Source organism: Lygodium microphyllum, chromosome 18, assembly GCF_053477565.2.
Source record: "Lygodium microphyllum isolate KBCC chromosome 18, Lygodium_microphyllum_v1.1.10, whole genome shotgun sequence".
In the NCBI taxonomy this organism is placed as follows: domain Eukaryota; kingdom Viridiplantae; phylum Streptophyta; class Polypodiopsida; order Schizaeales; family Lygodiaceae; genus Lygodium; species Lygodium microphyllum.
The window spans coordinates 43,463,786-43,483,683 of NC_141152.1; the positions used below are offsets into that span (position 1 = coordinate 43,463,786).

A 19,898-nucleotide genomic window follows, 5' to 3' on the forward strand; every position below is an offset into this window, starting at 1 on the left:
GACTAATGTGCTAACACCCTCTCTCAAATCATGGGTGATCTAATACAATACAAGGATACAATGAGAATGAATCATCAAAGTATATACAACAATGACCATCAAATAGGACCATGGATAACTAAGCAATGGGTGATCAAGCCACCATCAAGGTGCCTGTCAATCATATCAACTCCTACAAATAGAGAAGAATCATAGTAATTCTCTATGTCTATCAAACAATGCCTCGTAGTAGAATGCATGACCATCTTGTTAGCAATGCCTTTGAATATATGTGATGATGGATTTTTTGCCTTTGACCAGATTGCCAAAGTGTCAACTTAGACTAGGAGCCAAGCCCCCTCTCTATCAAGAAACAACCCATCATGAACTTGGATGTCAATCCATCTCAAGGATTTCAAAACCGGCAAGACTTTAGTCGATGTGTTAGGAAATAGCACTCTTTGGATCCTATGCACTTGTATACCTATATGAGGTTCACTAACCCCACCTCACCACCTTCTCACACTTTGATTCTCTAGAAAATATCCCTTCTTACCACATTGCCACTTCTTCCTATCACCCCTCTTTTGAAGCTACAAATGCCTCATCATGGCCACCATGTCAAGATGGGAACCTCTCCTATAATCTCAATAATGCCTCATGCTCATGTAGCATCTAGGATATATGTGTGAAATTGATGGTCTTGATGATGTTTGGGTCTGCAAAGCATTGCCTAACTCCAGAGGGAGCTTATATAGCAAAGTCCCCACAAGATGAGTCTCTAGAAGTGTGGACTACATGTGCCAAAGCTAATCATGTGCCTATGTAAGATGAAGTAAGAAAGATTAAACATAAATTTTAGGCTCAAACTTCATGTGCGAGTTGTCCAAAGAGGGCCACTATGCATATAGTCAATAGGGCCTCGTATAACATTGTTTTTAGGCTTAAACTTCATCTATTGGAGTTGTCCATAGAGGGTCAATGCAAGCAGGGTTGATAAAGCCTCATACAATATCTAAAGCTTCTTCGGTAGTACTGCTCAAGCTCTTCTTAGGAGGTGACCGCTTGTAGAACCTCTTTAGAAATGCATTGGAGAATAGCAATATGTATAAGCATCATTGAAATCACCATTTCAACACAACTTCCTCATGGTTGTCACGGTCCCAATCAGTTGGTAGAGGAGTGGGAGGTCAGGGCCATTCAATAGCTCTTGAAACATCTATCATAATTGCTTCTACAAAAACTATGCTTTCATACCAATACTCCATGTGAGATAGTTAGGGCCATGAAGTTTGTCATCAATGGAGTAGTAGGGAGGAGCCATTTGGAGAGGATAGGAGGAGAGAGAGAGAGAGAGAGAGAGAGAGAGAGAGAGAGAGAGAGAGAGAGAGAGAGAGAGAGAGAGAGAGAGAGAGAGAGAGAGAGAGAGAGAGAGAGAGAGAGTGTGTGTGTGTGTGTGTGTGTGTGTAGCTAGAATATAGCACAGACTGCACCACACACAATGTTGAGATAGCTAATCATAGAAATGACTAGTGTAAATAGAGAAAACCCAATCAAATGCAACAAACAAAGAATCAACATGAAGAAAACATCCAAGAATCACTTCTAGAAGCTTGAAAACACTAATGCCTAGCTAGAAAGAGCATTAAATGCAGAAAATGCAACAGTTGTAAGTCAACAATTAGCAATCAAATAATGCAATAATTAAAATGCAAGAAGTTGATATCAATAGAGGCTGGAAACATGCCATTTTGCACAAGAATCATGTCACTTGGGCAAAGTAGTTAGAGTAGATTAGAATCAGCTAGCAATTGGCAAATCTACAATAGCAAAGAAAAGCACTCCAAAACCTAGCACAAATTTATGATACCTTGTAGGAAGTGGGTGCAACGATGGAAGCATGAGAATCTACTACAATAGAATGCAAACACAAGAAAGAAGAAAGAAAACAAAAGAAAAGGAGAATAGAAGAACATTGCAAAGGGAGAACTCAAAGATATGCTTGGGAAATAGAATCCATATACCAAACATGTGATAGTCATGTACAACAATAAGCCACTGGCTATGTGGGCACTTGCTACGGCTCCCTCTCTCCAATAGAACCTACTTTGGGAGTTTGCAAGTGAATGAATGACTGGGGAGGAGGGAGGCCGGTTATAAATAACTCTAAATTTGGGAAAAGTTAGCCGGCTAAATAAAATAATAATACTAATCAGGATAGGCAACATAAAATGACCAAAACCTCAGAAATCAGGCACTCGAAAGATACACAAATAGAATACTGTGTAGAGCCCACTAATCCCCACATAGACTCACTCATGAGATGACTAATCTACTACCATTATTTGTGTTGGTTGTTACAAGAAGCTAAGCAATTCTTTCAACATAAAAAGAACTTGTGTGTTAAAGCTACCAAAGTACAACTGAAGGCAGATTGGAACTTGAGTAGGGATGCACCATCTTCCTTCTTTGTAAGTGCTCTCTAGATGAAGCACAGGGAAGAGGGCATCCTCTCTATTGAAGGTGATATTGGAACACTATGGAAAGATTATTAGGACGTTTTGCAACTGTTTGAGAAGCATTGATTTCTCTGTTCAGATTTTCTGAGAGGGGGGAAGGAGCAAAGGCTTAGGTCTTGGAGATAGGGTATGGAGTCCTTATACACACAATTAAGAACTTAACAGCATGGTAGCAAACCACTAGTCTAGTCTAGAATGAAATCCAGGTCATTCTGGACTGACATGGCAGCACGAGAGCATTCAAGCCCCCTGATAGCGCTACGTGGGGTTGGATCATGCATGCAGGCAGGTAACAGCAAGTGACAGAGGAGAGAGAAGATGCCCGATGAGCATGCGCTTTCCTTGGACTACAAGCAAACACTAAGCAACAGTAATGATGTGGATATGGCTGAGGTGGAGCGCGCGTTGAAGAGAGACCAGGCGAGGCGTACCACCTATTGTAGATCGAAAACCCAAGAGGGATCGCACGTGCACAAGGCAATTGTAGCTCTCGCTCGATCGCTTGTGCCAGAGGTATGCTTCTTTGCTTGCAACAGGAGTCTACCTGTACTTCATGGGTTGGCCCCCCCCTCGAAGATGATTTCTACATATGGTTCGACTCAACATATGAAGGCAAGGCCAACTTGGTCCAGTTTAGGTTTGTGGGGAAGGGTTTTTATTTTGCTATGCCTGCTACCAAAGCAGAATGGGATTGGATCTTGCCAGCTTCCTCTATGGTTTACAGGGGGAATCTGGTTAAAGCATTGCCTTGGTTTTCCTCATTCTCACCTGACGACCTTTTGTTTCCCTGCCCCCCCCCTCCCGGGGTTGGTTGATGAAGTCTACACGATTGCAAACAGCAACACTGTGCAAGATGTTATATGTGCCTACTATGGCAACATCCTAAGGCCTTATTAAACCAAACAGTAAGGCATGCATATTCACTTCAGGAGTTGGTTCCTTTGTTGCGACAAGAGTGCAGGTATGCCAAGAAAACTTTATTGTTTGCTCAGTCTATGCGCCTAACAACTCTATGGCTAGGGCCAAACTCTGGGGATGTTTCCAAGACAAACTTCAAGGTGGAGAGGCCTTAATTGCAGGCAACTGGAATATGACGGTGAGGGAAGGGGATAGGTTTCACGGTTCTAGAACTCTCATTGGAGAAGAGAAGGCAGCTTGCGCTAAACTCAGTTCTGTGTGTGATCCGGAGGACATGGCAATGCTCTCCTACTTGAAATTTTACCTCTGGACTCTTCTAAAATATGACTAGCGCCGGGAAGAGCTCGCGAAGGACCGATTCAAGATGATGATAATAATAATAATATCAAAACTGCGCAGATGTGAAAATTCATCCCGGGACGACCTTATTTTTGGACACCGCCAACTCAAGTTTTATCATCCTTATTCGTAATTCGTGCGGCAATTATAACTTTATAAGTAGAAGATCCTGACTCGTGAATCCCTCTCGAGTCCCTCACACATGTTTCACAGACTCACGGGTATGCACGTAAGCAGAGAAAAGGTCTCCTTAATCAGAGTGACCACACGTCTGCATATACGCACATTGCACAATAAGTATGTTGGCAACACACGGAGAGGCAGTAGGATCGACAAGTTCTATGGCTCAAGGAGCTTGGTGGATTAATGGGGGCCAAGAATGATGCCCCGCCCCCCACGAAATGCCCCCCCTCACTTCAATGTCTCATTCTTAACTGACAAGAACTTTGTGGAACAAATCTCAGTGGAATGGCATCAAGCTAGAGATGCATCAGTAACACCTGGCTTTGCATGGCTTAAGCGTTAAGAGGTGGTGACCAATACCACTAAGGAATTTGGCAGCAGCAGGAGAGCATCAAGCAGGGGGCAACAACTTCTGGATGCCGCTTATGCAAGGAGCGCTTTGCTAGCTGCTCTCTTGGTCTTCCCAGAAGACGAGATCATGCAACAATGCTTAAAGAGCACATAAGAGTTCTTGAGATGACTGGAAGCTGGTGCAATAGAAGCAACAAAGGTACAGCTTAGAGGGCAGTGGGAAACCAAAGGGGATGGACCCAACGAATTTTTCCTAGCCAAACTCAGGGCTAAACACAAGAAGGAAATAGTTACAGAGGTGATTAAACAGGAGGCGGTGCTGGTGTCTGATGAACACTCTATAGCAAAAGTCTTAAGGAAGCATTTGGTTACTATAGTTGGGAGTGATACCTCTGAGTGCCCCAACTATCATGAGAGGCTTAAGAATTTCTTATATGGTACATCAATGCCAATTGGGGTAGACAAGGCTCTCGCTCTAGATAGGCCATTCACGGGAGAGGAACTTAAAATGGTTGTCTTTGCCATGAAGACTGGGAAATCTCCTAGAATTGATTGTATGCTTCCTAAGCTCTTCCAGAACCTGTGGCTGGTCTGTGACAAGGTCCTAACTGCCTTACTGAACTATATAAGGAGATCAGGCGACATGCCCCCTAGCATGAATCAAGGGCTAATAAAAGTGATCTTTAAATCGCAAGATCTCTCTAAGCTCTCAAATTGGAGATCACTTACCATGCTTAATTTCTCCTACAAGGTTTTGGCCAAGGCACTGTCTCTCAGGGTGAAACTACTCTTCTGAGAGATCATACATGGTAAAGAAAGCTTTCCAAGGCAATACATCTCAAAGGCATAAGAGCATGGATGGATATATGGAACCCTTTGATGACTTCATTTGGCACTATATGGATGGCATGGAAAAGGTTTTACCCCTATCTAAGGCTGAAGAGGGCTTGGAAATCAACTCCTGCACCCCTACTTGATTTTGTGTTGTGGAGGATCACATCTTTGAGGTTACTGTCTGGAATCAAAGAAACTTCCTATTTCTCCTCTTTCCTCTATGTGGGAGGAAGGAGGAAACGTTAATTCATCTTGGGATTGCATGCTTTTCAAGCCAATAGGGAATGCTGTGAAGAACTGGTTGACGAAGGCCAACTGGTGCAAGGATTACTGTCTTAAGACTGCTCTATTTGGGGGTGTTGGATGTCTAGATGAGGAGTCTTCGAAAGCTGTCAATTTGCTTAGGCATGCACATTGGTTTTTATATGGAAGCATAGGAATAGTGCAGCATTTCGTAAGCATATCTTTAAGGTGCCCATGGAGGACCTTTTGCACTCTCAAGTTGATGTTCTCGCCTTGCTTGGCAAATGTAAGGATAAAGGTCAGGTCTTTAGTTACTTTATCTTATTTTATACATCCTAAGAGCTGCATTATTTAAAAACAGTACTCAACCAAAGCACAATCTTACTTCAAAAAGGAACCTTTGTTAGGACAAACTATGGTGACTTTATCAAATTGCCTTAGGTTGGGTTCAGATCAGTCCAGATGGACTAAGACTGTTCGTTTTAAAAAACTGGGTGTGGTGCTCTCCCACAACAGAATAACTTAGAAAATAGTTGACCACAGCAAATCTATCCCTCCACTTCAATTTCATTTCTTGTTCCTTAGAAAATTACTCACCATGGCAGGCCTTGTGATGTAATTATTTTGTTCAGATCTTGTTGGTTAACCAAAAGGCTGATTGCTGATTGCAATGTGTTAATGAGTGTCTTGAGGGCTTGGGAACTGACGAATGCACATGTTTTGCTACAAAAGGCCGATTGCAATGTGTTAAAGAGTGTCCCAAGGGCTCGGGAACTGACAGGTGCACATGTTTCGCTGAACTGTTCTGAGCCTGCCAGTGGAAACATGTACTACCAGAGACCTTTCCTGAAGAGAGGCTTTTCAAGTAAAAACAGTGTTATGATCCAGTTCTGCTTGGGGCTTAATCTGAGGACCTTTGAACTCTACAAATGATGATTTCGCATCGCTCTTGAAAGGTTTTTCAGGTGTAGCATTATTTTGGTTTATACCTGAAAGCTTAAGCACTAGACAATGTGATTGTTGTTATTTTATCAGTGTAGCTATCGATCAATGTAGCCATCCAATAGCATTACTCTTCTAGCACCATAAGACCTCTAATTGGTTTCATGATCGATTAATGATACCATATCTGCCCCCAGTTCTATAAAGCTTCTATTCAAAGTTTGACATATAGATATGAAATGCTCCATTTTATGTTTTATAATTAAGTCAAATTGACTTTGATTTACATGTAGATGGAGCAATGAAATCAGCTTTGATTCATAACTTAATGATAGACACACGTTAGGTGGTCTGATCTGTATGTGCCTTCAATTGCAAAAGTTAGCTTCTGTTAGAATTGGTGTTTTCCTGAGCATTGTTTGGTTTAAGGGAAGCTTCCTGTCATTCTGATGTGATCAAGTGTTCGTCTTAAGCCATATCGTACCATAGCAGCATGAGCGTTTCGAAATCCTGCACCATATATAGGTGAGGTGTCCATGGCAATTTGGTTCAAAAAGAATTCCCCAAGTTTTTTGTCAATGGGAGATTTTGGGGCTTTTGACTTTTTGGATGAAGAGGAAGAAGAGCTGCTGCTTGATCCTGCAGTTACTTCAGATTCCAGCCACATATGAGCAAGCACTTGGCAAATTCCTTCCTCCACTTCAGGTCGAAGATTTCGAAACCCTATGAACAAACTTCACGTGATTTGTTACTGTGTTCAGTGCTGGATTATCAAGAATATATGTGCATCAGACTGACAAAAAGATGATGGTAATTCTGTAAGCATAGTTCATCCTATTTGTTGCTCTGTTTGTTGGAGAAGTATTCAGGGTGTGGGTGTCTCAGACTGACAGAGAGATGATGGTAACTAACCATTATGCATAGTGCCAGATGTTTGGAATCTAACAAGATCAATGCATCATGTGCATAATTCCATGCAAAAATACTGATCTTGAGGATCGTGTATACCATTTAGTCGAAGCCATCCATGCATCAGTTCATGGGCCAAAATTGATCCTGTGAGCAGCCTGTAAAAAAACATGGTCATGAGTTTGAACTTTGAAGTTTAAAGCGTTAACCAGTAGCAAGGAAAGTGGGTTCCTCTATAATTACCTTGGAAGGCCATACAGCACTAAAATGGCTGTTACTTCACAGTGGCGGGTCAATCTTTGAGAGGATGTTCTCATGTCCACAAACCGATACCCAGGTGCTATTCTTGGCCGTCTAGATACCTGTTAGGCAGAAAAAGGCAAGAATCAGAAGGCCATAGGACACATTGGTGTAATTCTGTGTCGTTTTTCCATGGTCTAGGAATCGGAAAACAAGGTCTAAGTTCATCTTATCACAAAGTTTCACTGAAAGGGCCATCTGAGCAAACATACTAGAACCTCCACATATATTAAAGCATGGTCCTCTGAAACTAAGGCAAAGCAAGGATCATAACAACTTACAACATTGACGGTTTGTTCTTCTGATAAGCACAAGCCCCTTGTCTCTGGCATATGATGATGTACCTAAAAATCAACAACCCCAAAATCGCACATAAGGCTGTCATGGATTTGTTTGGAATGTTTGAAAGGCTTTATGCAAACTCAAGTCAGGAACTCACATCCTTTTCGCCCTCCATAGCCTCATTTAAAGCTTGCCTCTCTACCAATAACATGGGAATTTGTTGCTGAATCTTCATGTTCATTCCTTCATAAAAGTCGCGTATTTCATGGTAAAGAGGTTGGCATTCACCAGTGTCCATGATTGCAGTATTTAAACATTCCAAACATAACTTCCGCCCATCTCCCAATGATATGTATTTGACATCCTTGGACTGATCACAAAAGGCAGCACGTAAGGGCCATGAAAAATGGGAACATGCTTGCCTATTCTGGATTTTTTGAATGTCACATGAATTTATCTCTTACTTCAACTCGTTCACAACTACAACATCTAGGGGTGCTGTCTACTTCATGCGATGGGCAGTATTTTTGTCCCCAAAATGGATGAGCTCTGTATTCAATTAAACCTGCAGAATTTGTGGGTATCTGTGAATATAAACAATTTTCTTGTGTTAGGACTTAACCTCATGAACTGTGTGAAAAATAAGAGAAAAACGGAGGCAAGTGCTTACAAACTGCTTGCAAACATCACATCTTGGATGATACAGCTGTTTGTAGCAGCTTTTATGGTATGGGCAGTTCGCTGTCATTGAGAACTGCACAAAACTTGGCATGAGCGTTTTACATCATTTACATGAAGTTCCTTTGATTGACTCAACTTGGTAATGCCACTCTGAAGTCCCTTTAATTGACTCAACTTGGTAATGCCACTCTTCAGAACATACCTCATACTCGGAGATAGGGTTATTACAGGCATGGCATCGGAAACACTGGGGATGCCAGATTGATCCCATGCAGCTCAAATATCGTCCAAACCCGATCTCTTTCTTGCAACCTTTACAGTACCTGTACAATAAGATTCTCAAATGCTCACTCCTCTGTGAGGTATCATGAAAGTGAATAATGCAAGATGTTATGCTACCTCTTTCCTGGATTGATGTGAAGCAATGGAACATGACTAGGCTGTACTGATGGTCCCCGTCCTGATGGTCCCCGTCCTGATGGTCCCCGTCCTGATGGTCCCCATCCTGATGGTCCATGGGGATCCATACTAGCTTGCAAGGCTCTGGCCAGATCTTCATCACCATCAATAGGTGAAGGATTATGGCCTGATAAATACAAACATAGAAATGGCAGATTCAGTTCTGAACTCAGTCCAATTGACAAAAAATTTGAATATTTTTCCAACTTGTTGCAAGACAAATAGTGGCTTGGTTTGACCATCAGAAGCAATGGAAACCATGTAGCAGATTTCATGTTATAAACATTGATACTTTGCAGTGTTGTTTTTCAGGCTCCACACACAATTAGAACTGAATCAGTGCAGGCAAAAGATGTAGTAGCTCCACTGAGGTCTCTTCCTACACACATTTGACGCTTCAATGTTTACCTCAGTATTACGGATTCCCCTGGGTCCCGGCCTCACATTGTGTCACGGACCATCTCAACTTAGCTGCTGCAGGGCTACTTTGGTCTATGAGCCATCTCACTTGTCCATGTCATGGGCTGAACGGGTCACCAATCTTGTCATCTCTCCCTCCAATGGGCAGGGAGTTCACCTTGAACTTTACAATTTCTGGCTTATCAGATGCCGAGGGTCAGAATCCTGGTCCCAGGCCTTATACCATACTCACCTCTCACCCCGGTAAAAAGGGAAGAATCCCTCTCCACTCACTTTCACCCAAAATGCACTCACCATCCCCACTTTAGATATCCGATGGGAAGCCTCAAGCCACTAAACCATGTCCAAGCATACATGACACAGCCTTATGCTGTGCAATACATGTGAAGGTCTTGCTAAATGCTCAAGATTCAAAAGAATATCCCGAGAACAATGCAAGGCTCACTGCCTGGATTGATAGATGTATCTATGAACTTGCTAGGTGATAATGTGCTACAGAGCTTGCTTTTTGACCGATAATTTCTGCAGAATATGTTGAGGAGCTTTTCACTTATCTCCCTCTGTCCAAGTGGCCTATGTCCATGTGGGTCATAGAATGCCTCCCCATTACCATTCCCTACTCCATCGAGTGACATGCCAATTCTTGGCAGTTTTCCAGACAGCTACAAACTGGCCAACTGCTGCCAATAGTAGTTCTCACTAGGAATGCACCTGGTACAAGATCTCTGATCTGATCATTTCTTGTCCTACTGACAATTTCCCTCCCTACTGTTGTTCCACAAATGCAGAGCCTTTCAACTTACAAATGTCTCCCTGAACTGGTTCAGCCTGTGGATTATCATAACAGGTCTGATTTCAGCTGAGTGCCCTTCCACACACTCCAAAAAAGCTGGTTAATCTCTTCTCCTTGGACATGGTTTTGGCTAAAATCTGCAATACCCAAATACGAGGATCCAACTTGAACTGAATGTTAGATGATTTTATACCTCTCTTTTTTATGAGCTCTGCTTCAGAAAGAGAGAGTGCAATGGCTTCATCAAGCTCCTCATCCTCTACTTGTTGTGGAGATTTATAGTCCTGCACATCTTATAAATATGTAAAACGGGGCCTTTTCCAGTGCAAAAATTGACCACACGCGCATAGAACTGCTTATACATGCCATTTTGCCATGTTGAAAGATGTAACATACCCAATTTCGGCCTATGTTACCATTACGCTGTCTGCTGTCAAACTCTCCCACTCTGCATTGGGCTGGAGCCTTGAAAATTCTTTCAAGCCACTTCATCAGTCTTGGAAGCGTGTTTGACAGATTGAGTGGACAAATCTGCGAGGGGCAAAATGATGTAAACTCTAATTCAGTATTTTGTATCTGAACAGTAACAGATACAGGACATATGCCAACATACATACATGTGCAAATCCATATTCATGCATGGCCAGACATACAGACATGTGTACTTCATGACCCTTTATCATTATCATCACCACTGCCATCATCGTTCATGGTCATAACTATTGTAACCATAGCACCATGGCAACAATATCATTGATCCATGCTTACACAGCAACAGTTGAGCATTTTTCCACGTTGGAGGGATAAAACACAGAGAAGGCAAAGGGAAAGATTGCTCAGACTTCTGCAACCACATTCAATATGTGCACATGCACCTTCTTGCATGCCAGACAGGACATGCATGTGCACATCATGATGATGATCATCAACAACAACATGATCATAACCATATGCTCATCATCACAAGTATAACCATGACCATAAGGACAATAATCACAACCTCATGATTCTGAACAACGGGAACGACGTCGTCATATTCATGGACTTGTCATAATGGATATAATACTGATCATGAAAATTCAATCACAGTATCAACATCATGATCCTGGATATTAGCATCACCACCACTATATGACAAGAAGTTTTTGACATTTTCCCATGTAAGAAGAGAGGCTCTTCTCCCTTGTTTTTCTCTATAGTGTTCAACATCAAGAGCTGCAGGAGAGGGACTGCATACCGAGCTAGGTATGGTTGGGGTCAGGGGGATGATGTCCTGGGGTGTAGTATTCAACATCAAGCGCCTCTACTCAGGAGGCATCACATACTGAGCTAGGTGCGGTTGGGGGTGCGGGGCTGTTGGACCCCATCCCTGGCCCCAACTGGACCTAGCTAGGTATACGGTCCCCTCCCTCATACAGTACCAGTACCTCCCTTGCAGAAGCTGATGTTGTCGTGATTCACAACGTGGGAATTATAGTGGGAATTTGTGTAAAACTTCTTGGGCATCATCATCATCATCATCATCACCATCATAGACATATATTCATTGACATTATAGGTGTGATCATGATGCTTAGACAACAACAAATTGCGTGGTTTATAGTGAGTGTAACCATGGCTATCAATCCAAGCGTTAACAACGACAAATATGCATGGTTTTCCACAAGAGACGGAGGATAGGAAATGGAAAGATTGGCTGAGACTTACGATGGAGGAAGGGGGGTGATGGCTCTGAACCAATGGAGGAAGAAGGCGCCTGTGATCCTTTCTTTCTCGTCCTTTCTGAGGCGTGTTGGTGTTGGTGCGGAATCGACAGAAGGCGTTTACCCATATCCACTAGGCTGTCTCCTATATATACTCCCAAAAGGGTCTGGCCACTTGTGTCCCGCCACGTGTAAAGCGAGGTTTCTTCTTTGCTTTGGCGCTATCATTAACATTCTCTCAGATTCCATGCCAAATTCCCGACCCTGTTCCTTTCGGCATACCCTTTATATATCCTTTATATTTACCTTGTTTTACTTTATATATTTATTTGTTTATTTATCCATGCATACCATGCCGCACCAGCACATACATATGTACATGCATACATACAATATGTATTATGCGTGCGCATGTGCGTGTGCGTGTGTAATATACACATCTATAGCATTATATATATGCATGTATATATATGTGTGTGTTTTATGTCTCCATGTATATAGACATATTACATATATATCTCATGCATAACTCAAGCACACACTATCGCGTACACATACATGCATTTTACATACGTGTGTATGTGCACGTGTGCATGCGTGTGTCTACACACACACACACACACAAAAGTATACATGTTTATACCTACTAAAAATTGGATTTTTACCTTAGTAGTGATTATCATGAGATCATGTATCCCATCCTTACAAATGTAAAATTGAAAATATGTTAGTAAAACAAAGAAGGCATGGAGTTAAAAAGGAGACAAAAAGGCAAACTAAATTTGCTCTCTCAAAGTGGATAGGATAACTGGATGCTTCTTCTAGAGTCTTTAAAGAGGGCATTTTGGAAACATTATAAAACGTACCAAACAAATGTTGTGGATTTGATCTAATGAGCTCCTTTTGCTAGGAGGGGGTTTTCCCCCATGTAAATGGACTAAACACAAGGAGTGCTTATCCATATAAACAATATCTTTGATACTTCATGCAAATCAATCATGATCTCCAATGCCCTTGCATATATCAACATATGTTCACTAGATGGGGTCTTAATGATTTGATATAGTTACGTCAAATGCTCTACTTTTCATTGTACGAACTCTTGGCTTGGCCTAAACAATCATAGATGATGGATCTCTTATCTCATAAATTATGGAGGTATATTGGAATTTCTCTCCAACCAAAATAAATTACGGAACAAGTCCATTGGAATTTCTCTTCGACCAAAATAAACGTGGAAAGAGATTCACGATATGAACCCTTTTATTTCAAAGCAAATTGGATACTGCTAGGTCAACAAAATAGAATAAGAAATTCTTTCTAAGAAGCATGTTTCCTCCTTCTATCTCGACAGTAAACTACTTTGCCAAAATCTCTTAGATGAGGAGAATGTTCTAGATAGAGTTCAAAATTTCCAAAGTTAAAAAGATAAAATATTGACTCGGAAAAAAAAAAGGATCTCAATATTTTGCACCTATTGCATGAAAGGCAAATTAGGTTTGGAAAGGTGCAAGTGGAAGAACTAAAGATTACTTGGGGTGAGGCCATACATATGTTTGAAGTTTTGACAACTCTAGAGTTGAAGATATCAATTTGATCCTTAAACTTTTAGACAAAATTCCAAGCTTTTCTAGATGGCTAGATTTGTACTCTAAAAACAATAAACATCTTAACACAAATAAGAGGCACTATCTTGGGCCAATGTGAGGAAGTAGGTTTATTGGCATCTCTATTGGAACGATTTATGTGGCGCAATAAGGAATTCAACTTTGTCATGAGTCATTTATGAAAGAAAAAAAAGAAAACCTATGCGGTGATAAGTTTGATGGCATTTCAACAACACAAGGTATATTCATATTGATCAAATAAGCACTTGAAAATAAGAAACAATGAGTACTCGTTTACTTGGCAGTGACAATCCGTGATTTTTTGGGATAAATGTCTCTATTATTTTCGTGGTTGACAAAAATTACTATTTGGCCCTTTCTCCTCTCTTCATCATTTAGTCGATGCATAATAGTGGCCTGTTGCACATGTAAGCATGTAGCATTGGCCATATGTGTGCTAGGTGCTCGCTAGGTGGATGGTTGAGAATCTGATATGTTACGTGGTTACGTGTCTTTCTTGAGCAGATCATTAGTGGTTGGAGAGATGAAGATTTCACGATTTTTATATTCTCTAATGGAGCACTTCTATGTGTTAAAAAGAATAATATTATTTGGATATTCTCATGGTGTGATGTATTATTTATAAGTGTGCTTATATGAAAGACTATTTTGATATATTTATAACCTTCATTTGATAGCCTTATGGCAAGGCATTTATTTTGTTAAACCAAGATATGATTTAGATTTTAGGATTTGATTTAGTGAATGCCAAGGAAATACTAGGGCAGACAAGGTAGCTCATACAAAGGAGCATAAGTGGATGCAATATCTTATTTGGAGCACAAAAGATTTTGAAAACACTAAATACATGCATAAGGGAGGTTGTGTACTCATGCATGGGGGGAGATTTCACCCAATGTTGTGTCACACTTTCTTTTCTCTCTTTCTATCTCAATTTCTTGTCTTACAATTTTTGGGTTTAAGTTTAAGGAAGCTTTGACGTTTTGGAGCATATTGTATACACAAACTAACAATCAATTTGTCGATTACCACCTCGATTACCACCTAACTTGAGTGTATCCACACTCCACAAGGCTTCTTTTAGATGATTCCGTTACAATAAGCACATATACACGAACGGAATATTGCAAGGAAGTTTGTAAGAGATGATGCCTTTGACAAATGCTCCTTTTGGTTATAAATTGTCTAAAAACCAAGGTATTACTTAGGGCCGAGTCACACCTAGGGTTGGGGGGAGTGGAATGTGACTTGTCCCCCTTGGTCACACCCTATGGCTAGGGGAAGAGGGGTTACCTTAACCCCCACCTTCCCTATAAGGACCTCCCAAAACAAGGTGTTAGGTGCATCGCATCAATCTTCTCTAATTAGTAATCTTGACTCACATTTTTGACGACTTCATTAAAGAAACCAATAATATTTTCTTTTTTTTTAAAAGTTTTCAACTAACTTGTGTCATCCCCTTGCCGATGCAACCTCCATGAAAGATAAGCATATCCATTACCCTTCTTCCTAACCCTACTCTTATGGTCCATATCTATAAAAGTTTAGTCTAAAAGTTATTCAAACATTCATTGTCCAATTTAGAAATATTTGTTCAAATGACTTTCTTGGAGTGAAAAATCATGGTGAGAAGATGCAAGCTATTTTGGTTTTTATGTCAATCATGTATTATTTCTTTTGGTTACCCTCACCCGTGTATTAGCATAAAGATTTTCATGTGTAAAGTGAGACAAGGTGAAAGGTGACAATGTTAATGAGCTTGAAAAAGGGTTAAAAGCACCTTGAATCTTTTAATACACTATTACAAGTTTGGAAATAGATTTTAGGCTAGTCAATCCATATTTCAAATGTTGAAAACTACATCTTGCTTTCTAAAGCAACCAACATGCTACGTCCATTGTTTCCACAAACATCTTACTCTGTATTGGATGTGTTTTAGGATATTAGCATGTTCACACATTGTGTGGATTGAGATGCATGCCAAAGGTGACCCTAGTCTTTTTGAGATGTTGGCTAGTCTAATGCCAACTAAACATTCTTGCACTAAAAGGGGTTTGACAAGGATGGATTTGTCGTATACGGTTTTGAATCAAAGCTTTGTTAAGGACAAAATTGACTTATTGGCTAACTATGAAAATGGCGAGGCCTCTAGACCACAAGTAGAGCACAACATCCCTTTGATCAAGACTAAAGGATGTGAATATCTAGTTGATTGTATTCCAATGAGACTTGACTTTTACTTTCATAAAGTGAATACACAATCTAGTTTTTAAAAACTTGACATGAATTATTATCTCATGGAGAAAATGACATCTCTTAAGAATAATCGCGACCATTCAAAAGTAGCCATAATCAAATTCCTCCATGGACAAGTCACATTGATAACTCAAAACTAGATTCTATACTATGAAAAAGTATGTAGCTTTTATACTTTTGAGGTTACATTTCAACAATCTTGATGATTGTTTGCACAAAAGTATCATAGAAAGCATACTATTTATAGTACTTTACCAAATATGCCTAGAAGTTTCACAAAAGTACAAGCTTATAGTATTGTTCCCCCTCATTATGTGAATGGTGAATCATTGTTTTGCTCTCAATTTGAGCTATAGTAAGAGCATATGAAACTTTCAATCTACCAACGTCAATAGTTTGTTTATAAAAAAAGTCTAGTTATATGTGATGATGAATTTTGCAAGTGCATATCATGATGCATAACCTTTGAATGTGATTTTGCTTTTGTTGCTTAAAAGCTCTCTCTTATATGTTGACAAGGATTTTCAAAACTAGATGCAAGAATCTTCATGATATCATTTTCATCCCTTTTTGCAAAGGTAATTTAGGTCTGAGGTGTTGCACATGCACATACATACCTATTTTATAATACTTAGATTAGTGTATGGGAAGTTCACATTGGGTGAAAACCCACCATGAAGAGCAAAGACATAAAGGCAAAGTAAATATAAGGACTTGCTTGTATGAGGTGTCACACAAAAGGTGAGGTTATAGTAATTCTTGGAGGGTCACTTAAAAAGCAATGCAAACAATGGAATTAATTTCAAAGTTTACAATTGAAGGAATAATAGACACTTGAGCATTGAAAAATACTTTGGGATAGAGCTTTAAAATGGAGTCTGATAAAATAAACACAGAGTCTCTCATTTGATGCTTTTTTTAGAAGTGAAATGTGCTACATAGGTTAAGGCCCTTAGGGTTTGGTCCATTAGGGTACGATATTAATGTACATATATGCATGCATGCATGTATGTATGTATACATGTATGCTAGTAGATAGTCAATAATACGTGAAAAGTTCATAAATGTTTGACTAGTTGTACTACAATCAATACATAGACATGTGAGAGACACCACATACCAATCCACTTTGTAAAGGAGAAGAGGATGTATAGAGCTTAATACCAACTAGGCGCTCTATGCCTAGTTTCCTCCTGATGCTTCACTGAGGCTTGCACAACATGCTAACTTAAGTTTGGCACTTTGCACCAAATTTTGAAGCACCATTGTTACTATTGGCTAACACATTTCATGTTTGCTCTCCCATTCTCTTTCTAAATTCTTCTTCTTTTTCTCTATGTTCTCACTCATTCTCTCTCCAAATTCATTTTCTTCTTCTTTTTCCTCTCTCTCTCTCTCTCAAATATAAGTGATAATATTATACATCATATTATTATTATTAAATATAATATTATGTGTATATATATGTATATATGTATGTATGCATGTATGTATGAATGATAATATTGTACATCGTAATATTATCACACACACACACACAACTTTTCTATTAGGTTTGGTTACATACATACATGTGTGTGTGTGTGTGTGTGTGTGTGTGTGTCATTTTGTTATGTTTGATTAACTTGCTAAAATATAATATATATATTTATAGACTGGTGAGAAACTAACAATCCTATCTTTTTGTCCTATTTATATTAAACTCAATCCTGACAGGAGGGCAAGGACGATGGGCAAGAGTGCACAAGGGGTTCAAAAGGGAAAAGGGGGTGTGCACTAGGGGAAACTTATGTGCTTTTTAGAAAAAATGTGCATGTATGATGCATGGGCACGTGGGCGTGTGCATGGGGTTTGAAAGGAAGGGGGGGGGGTGTTTACATTTTTAAATAAATTGTGCATGTGCAAAAAAAGGGGACCAAGTGCACGAGGGAGAACATTTATATTGTTTAATAAAAAAATCTTGTCTCACGATGCATCGCAAAAGGGGGGGGATGGGGGGGGGGGGGGGGTGCATGGAAGCCCTTAATGCCATGTGGTAGCTTGGATGTCTAGCGTGGGATTGAGTACAATCTCCACCAATGCATGAGTGAGCACCTCCCTCATGTATGCGTTTAGTGAATTTTGTTGCTAACTTGTATTCATTTTGGAATTTTTATCTTTATCTTAAACACCTTGCTTTCTCTAATTACTTCTAAGGTCTCAAAATACTACTTTGTGTTCATTATGGGGTTTTTTTTCTTTCGTAAAAACCTTGCTTTTTCCAATTATTTCTAAGGTCTAAACCACGATTTGAACCTTACAAAAAATTAATTGTATTGCCAAAAGCCCATGGTCTAGCACTAATATATAGGCTACAAAATAATGAACAAGAATTTGCATCCTTGTTGCAATAAGTGCACTATCAAATAATAATTCATGCACTAAAGGTGCCTCACAAGTAAAAATAAAAATAATTGTATTTGCATTACTTTGGCTACTATTCTACTTTTACTAGAAATAGAAAATACATTAACTATCTAATCTATCTACCTAGCATGATGTGACTAGTATCACATGCATACATGTGTAACAAGTCATGATCATGAGTTGAATGGACAAAAGAATCCACAAAAATAAATACATAAAACTTCAACTCAAATTCATAAAAGCAAACCATATCCACATTCTATACATCATGTTTCCTTTCTACCAAAAGTATAGGTGCTCCATGAACTAGGTGTAATTAAACATTTGGTTACAAGCTCAGTGAGCGATCCTTAGATTTCTTTGTGATGCAATAGATTGTGCTTCATAGATGATTTTAGTGGTTATATGTCACCAAATGGCTATGCTTTTATTTTTTTGGTTTTTTTTTTTTGAAACTCGAGTAGGTTGAGTTATAACTCTAAATTTTTTTATTCGCCAACATTTCTAAGGTATATCGAGATTTTGAAGGCTCTTTCACCATTCATGTGAAACAAATATTGAAAGAAATACATTAAATTCACCACAATATTTATAAGTTATGGGATATATATAGAAACATTCGCCACATGCACACATGTCTCATACACATAGTACATAGACACATGTCACATACTACTTATCATTGCTCCTTCTTTACATACTCAAATACATGACTCACAAACACCCCTCCGCACACACACATTACTCAACATTACATCTACTCTTGTATTCATACATACATATACACAATTCTTAGAACCAAAAGGTTTGAGGTACTCATGGTCCAATAACTTGAGCTAGTGAGATATTTGAAGCATGCATCTTGAAAAGTTGCAAAGCAAGACAGAGCTCTACCTAAAACCCATAAATGCTAAGGGGCTTCCCCTCTTCATAGACTTGAGCACAAATAATACCTCCCCTTCAATGAATGGTTTATCCAAGAGTAAGCTAATTTCAACAAGGTGCAAAGGACTCTCTCCATTTCCACATCCAAGATATTAGCAACACACTAGGACCAATCAACAACACTCTTGGGCTCAACCTCGGCTAGCACTGAGAGATGCTTGTGGAAAACATTAGCATATCCTAGTCATCAATAAAGGTGCATCTATTTTTGTCCTAAATAAATGTGGTAGTCTCTCTTCAGTAAAGGTGCACATTTAGTCTCTCTCTCTTCAATAAAGGTGCACATTTAGTCTCTCTTGAGACTATCACATTTATTTAGGACGAAAATAGATGCACCTTTGCTAATGACTAGGTTACATCGCAACAGCACTCTTGGGCTCAACTTCGGCTAGCACTGAGAGATGCTTGTGAAAAACATTAGCATATCCTAGTCATCATCAGTAAAGGTGTATCTATTTTTGTCCTAAATAAATGTGATAGTCTCTCTTTGATGCTTAGCTTTAAGAGAATTGAAGTAAACTTGATATGGAGCATCTCTCAGGAGGTTCCACCTAACTTAGCAAGAGGATCCAAATCGAATGTTCAAGCTACTAACAGACAATGATAAGTAACAATGTCGATCAAGAGGTTGGGACCCTCAAGGTGGTTAGCTATGTGCAACTCCTTCTCGAGTAGGGTTTTATACAAGAGGGGGTGATGCTCTAATTCTGGGTGTAGACTAGGTTACATGAGAGAATGATGTAACCTAGTCTACACCCAGAATTGTTTTAGTGGTACATTGCTACTCTACATTGCTCATGATTTGACA

At 39.7% G+C, this 19,898-nt stretch overlaps 1 protein-coding gene across 2 annotated transcripts; it reads right to left on the reverse strand.

Moving 5' to 3' along the window:
* Positions 1–6,455: 6,455 nt before the first annotated feature.
* LOC148020810 (LIM domain-containing protein HDR3-like) lies at positions 6,456–12,016 on the reverse strand. Of its 2 annotated transcripts, none has more exons than XM_087698621.1 (12): positions 11,860–12,016; positions 10,549–10,683; positions 10,346–10,436; positions 8,880–9,066; positions 8,683–8,803; positions 8,470–8,553; positions 8,264–8,383; positions 7,957–8,169; positions 7,799–7,861; positions 7,461–7,579; positions 7,317–7,375; positions 6,456–7,031 (listed from the first exon to the last, which is right to left on the reverse strand). In XM_087698621.1, exons 2-12 carry the CDS (start codon positions 10,642–10,644, stop codon positions 6,733–6,735), a joined length of 1,452 nt encoding a protein of 483 aa, XP_087554747.1. In that variant the 5' UTR covers positions 10,645–10,683; positions 11,860–12,016; the 3' UTR covers positions 6,456–6,732. The 2 variants fall into 2 exon arrangements, with proteins under 2 accessions (XP_087554747.1, XP_087554748.1); XM_087698622.1 differs by having other exon boundaries at positions 6,946–7,042.
* Between the last annotated feature and the right edge of the window lie 7,882 nt (positions 12,017–19,898).

Bases quoted from the DNA above. Each gene is read 5' to 3' on its own strand.
- LOC148020810 (XM_087698621.1), bottom strand. From the start codon at position 10,644: ATGAAGTGGCTTGAAAGAATTTTCAAGGCTCCAGCCCAATGCAGAGTG. The intron at 8,384-8,469 runs GTAAGCACTTGC...TTATATTCACAG, and splicing joins GTGATGTTTGCAAGCAGTTT to ATACCCACAAATTCTGCAGG. The intron at 7,376-7,460 runs GTAATTATAGAG...GTTTTTTTACAG, and splicing joins GTGCTGTATGGCCTTCCAAG to GCTGCTCACAGGATCAATTT.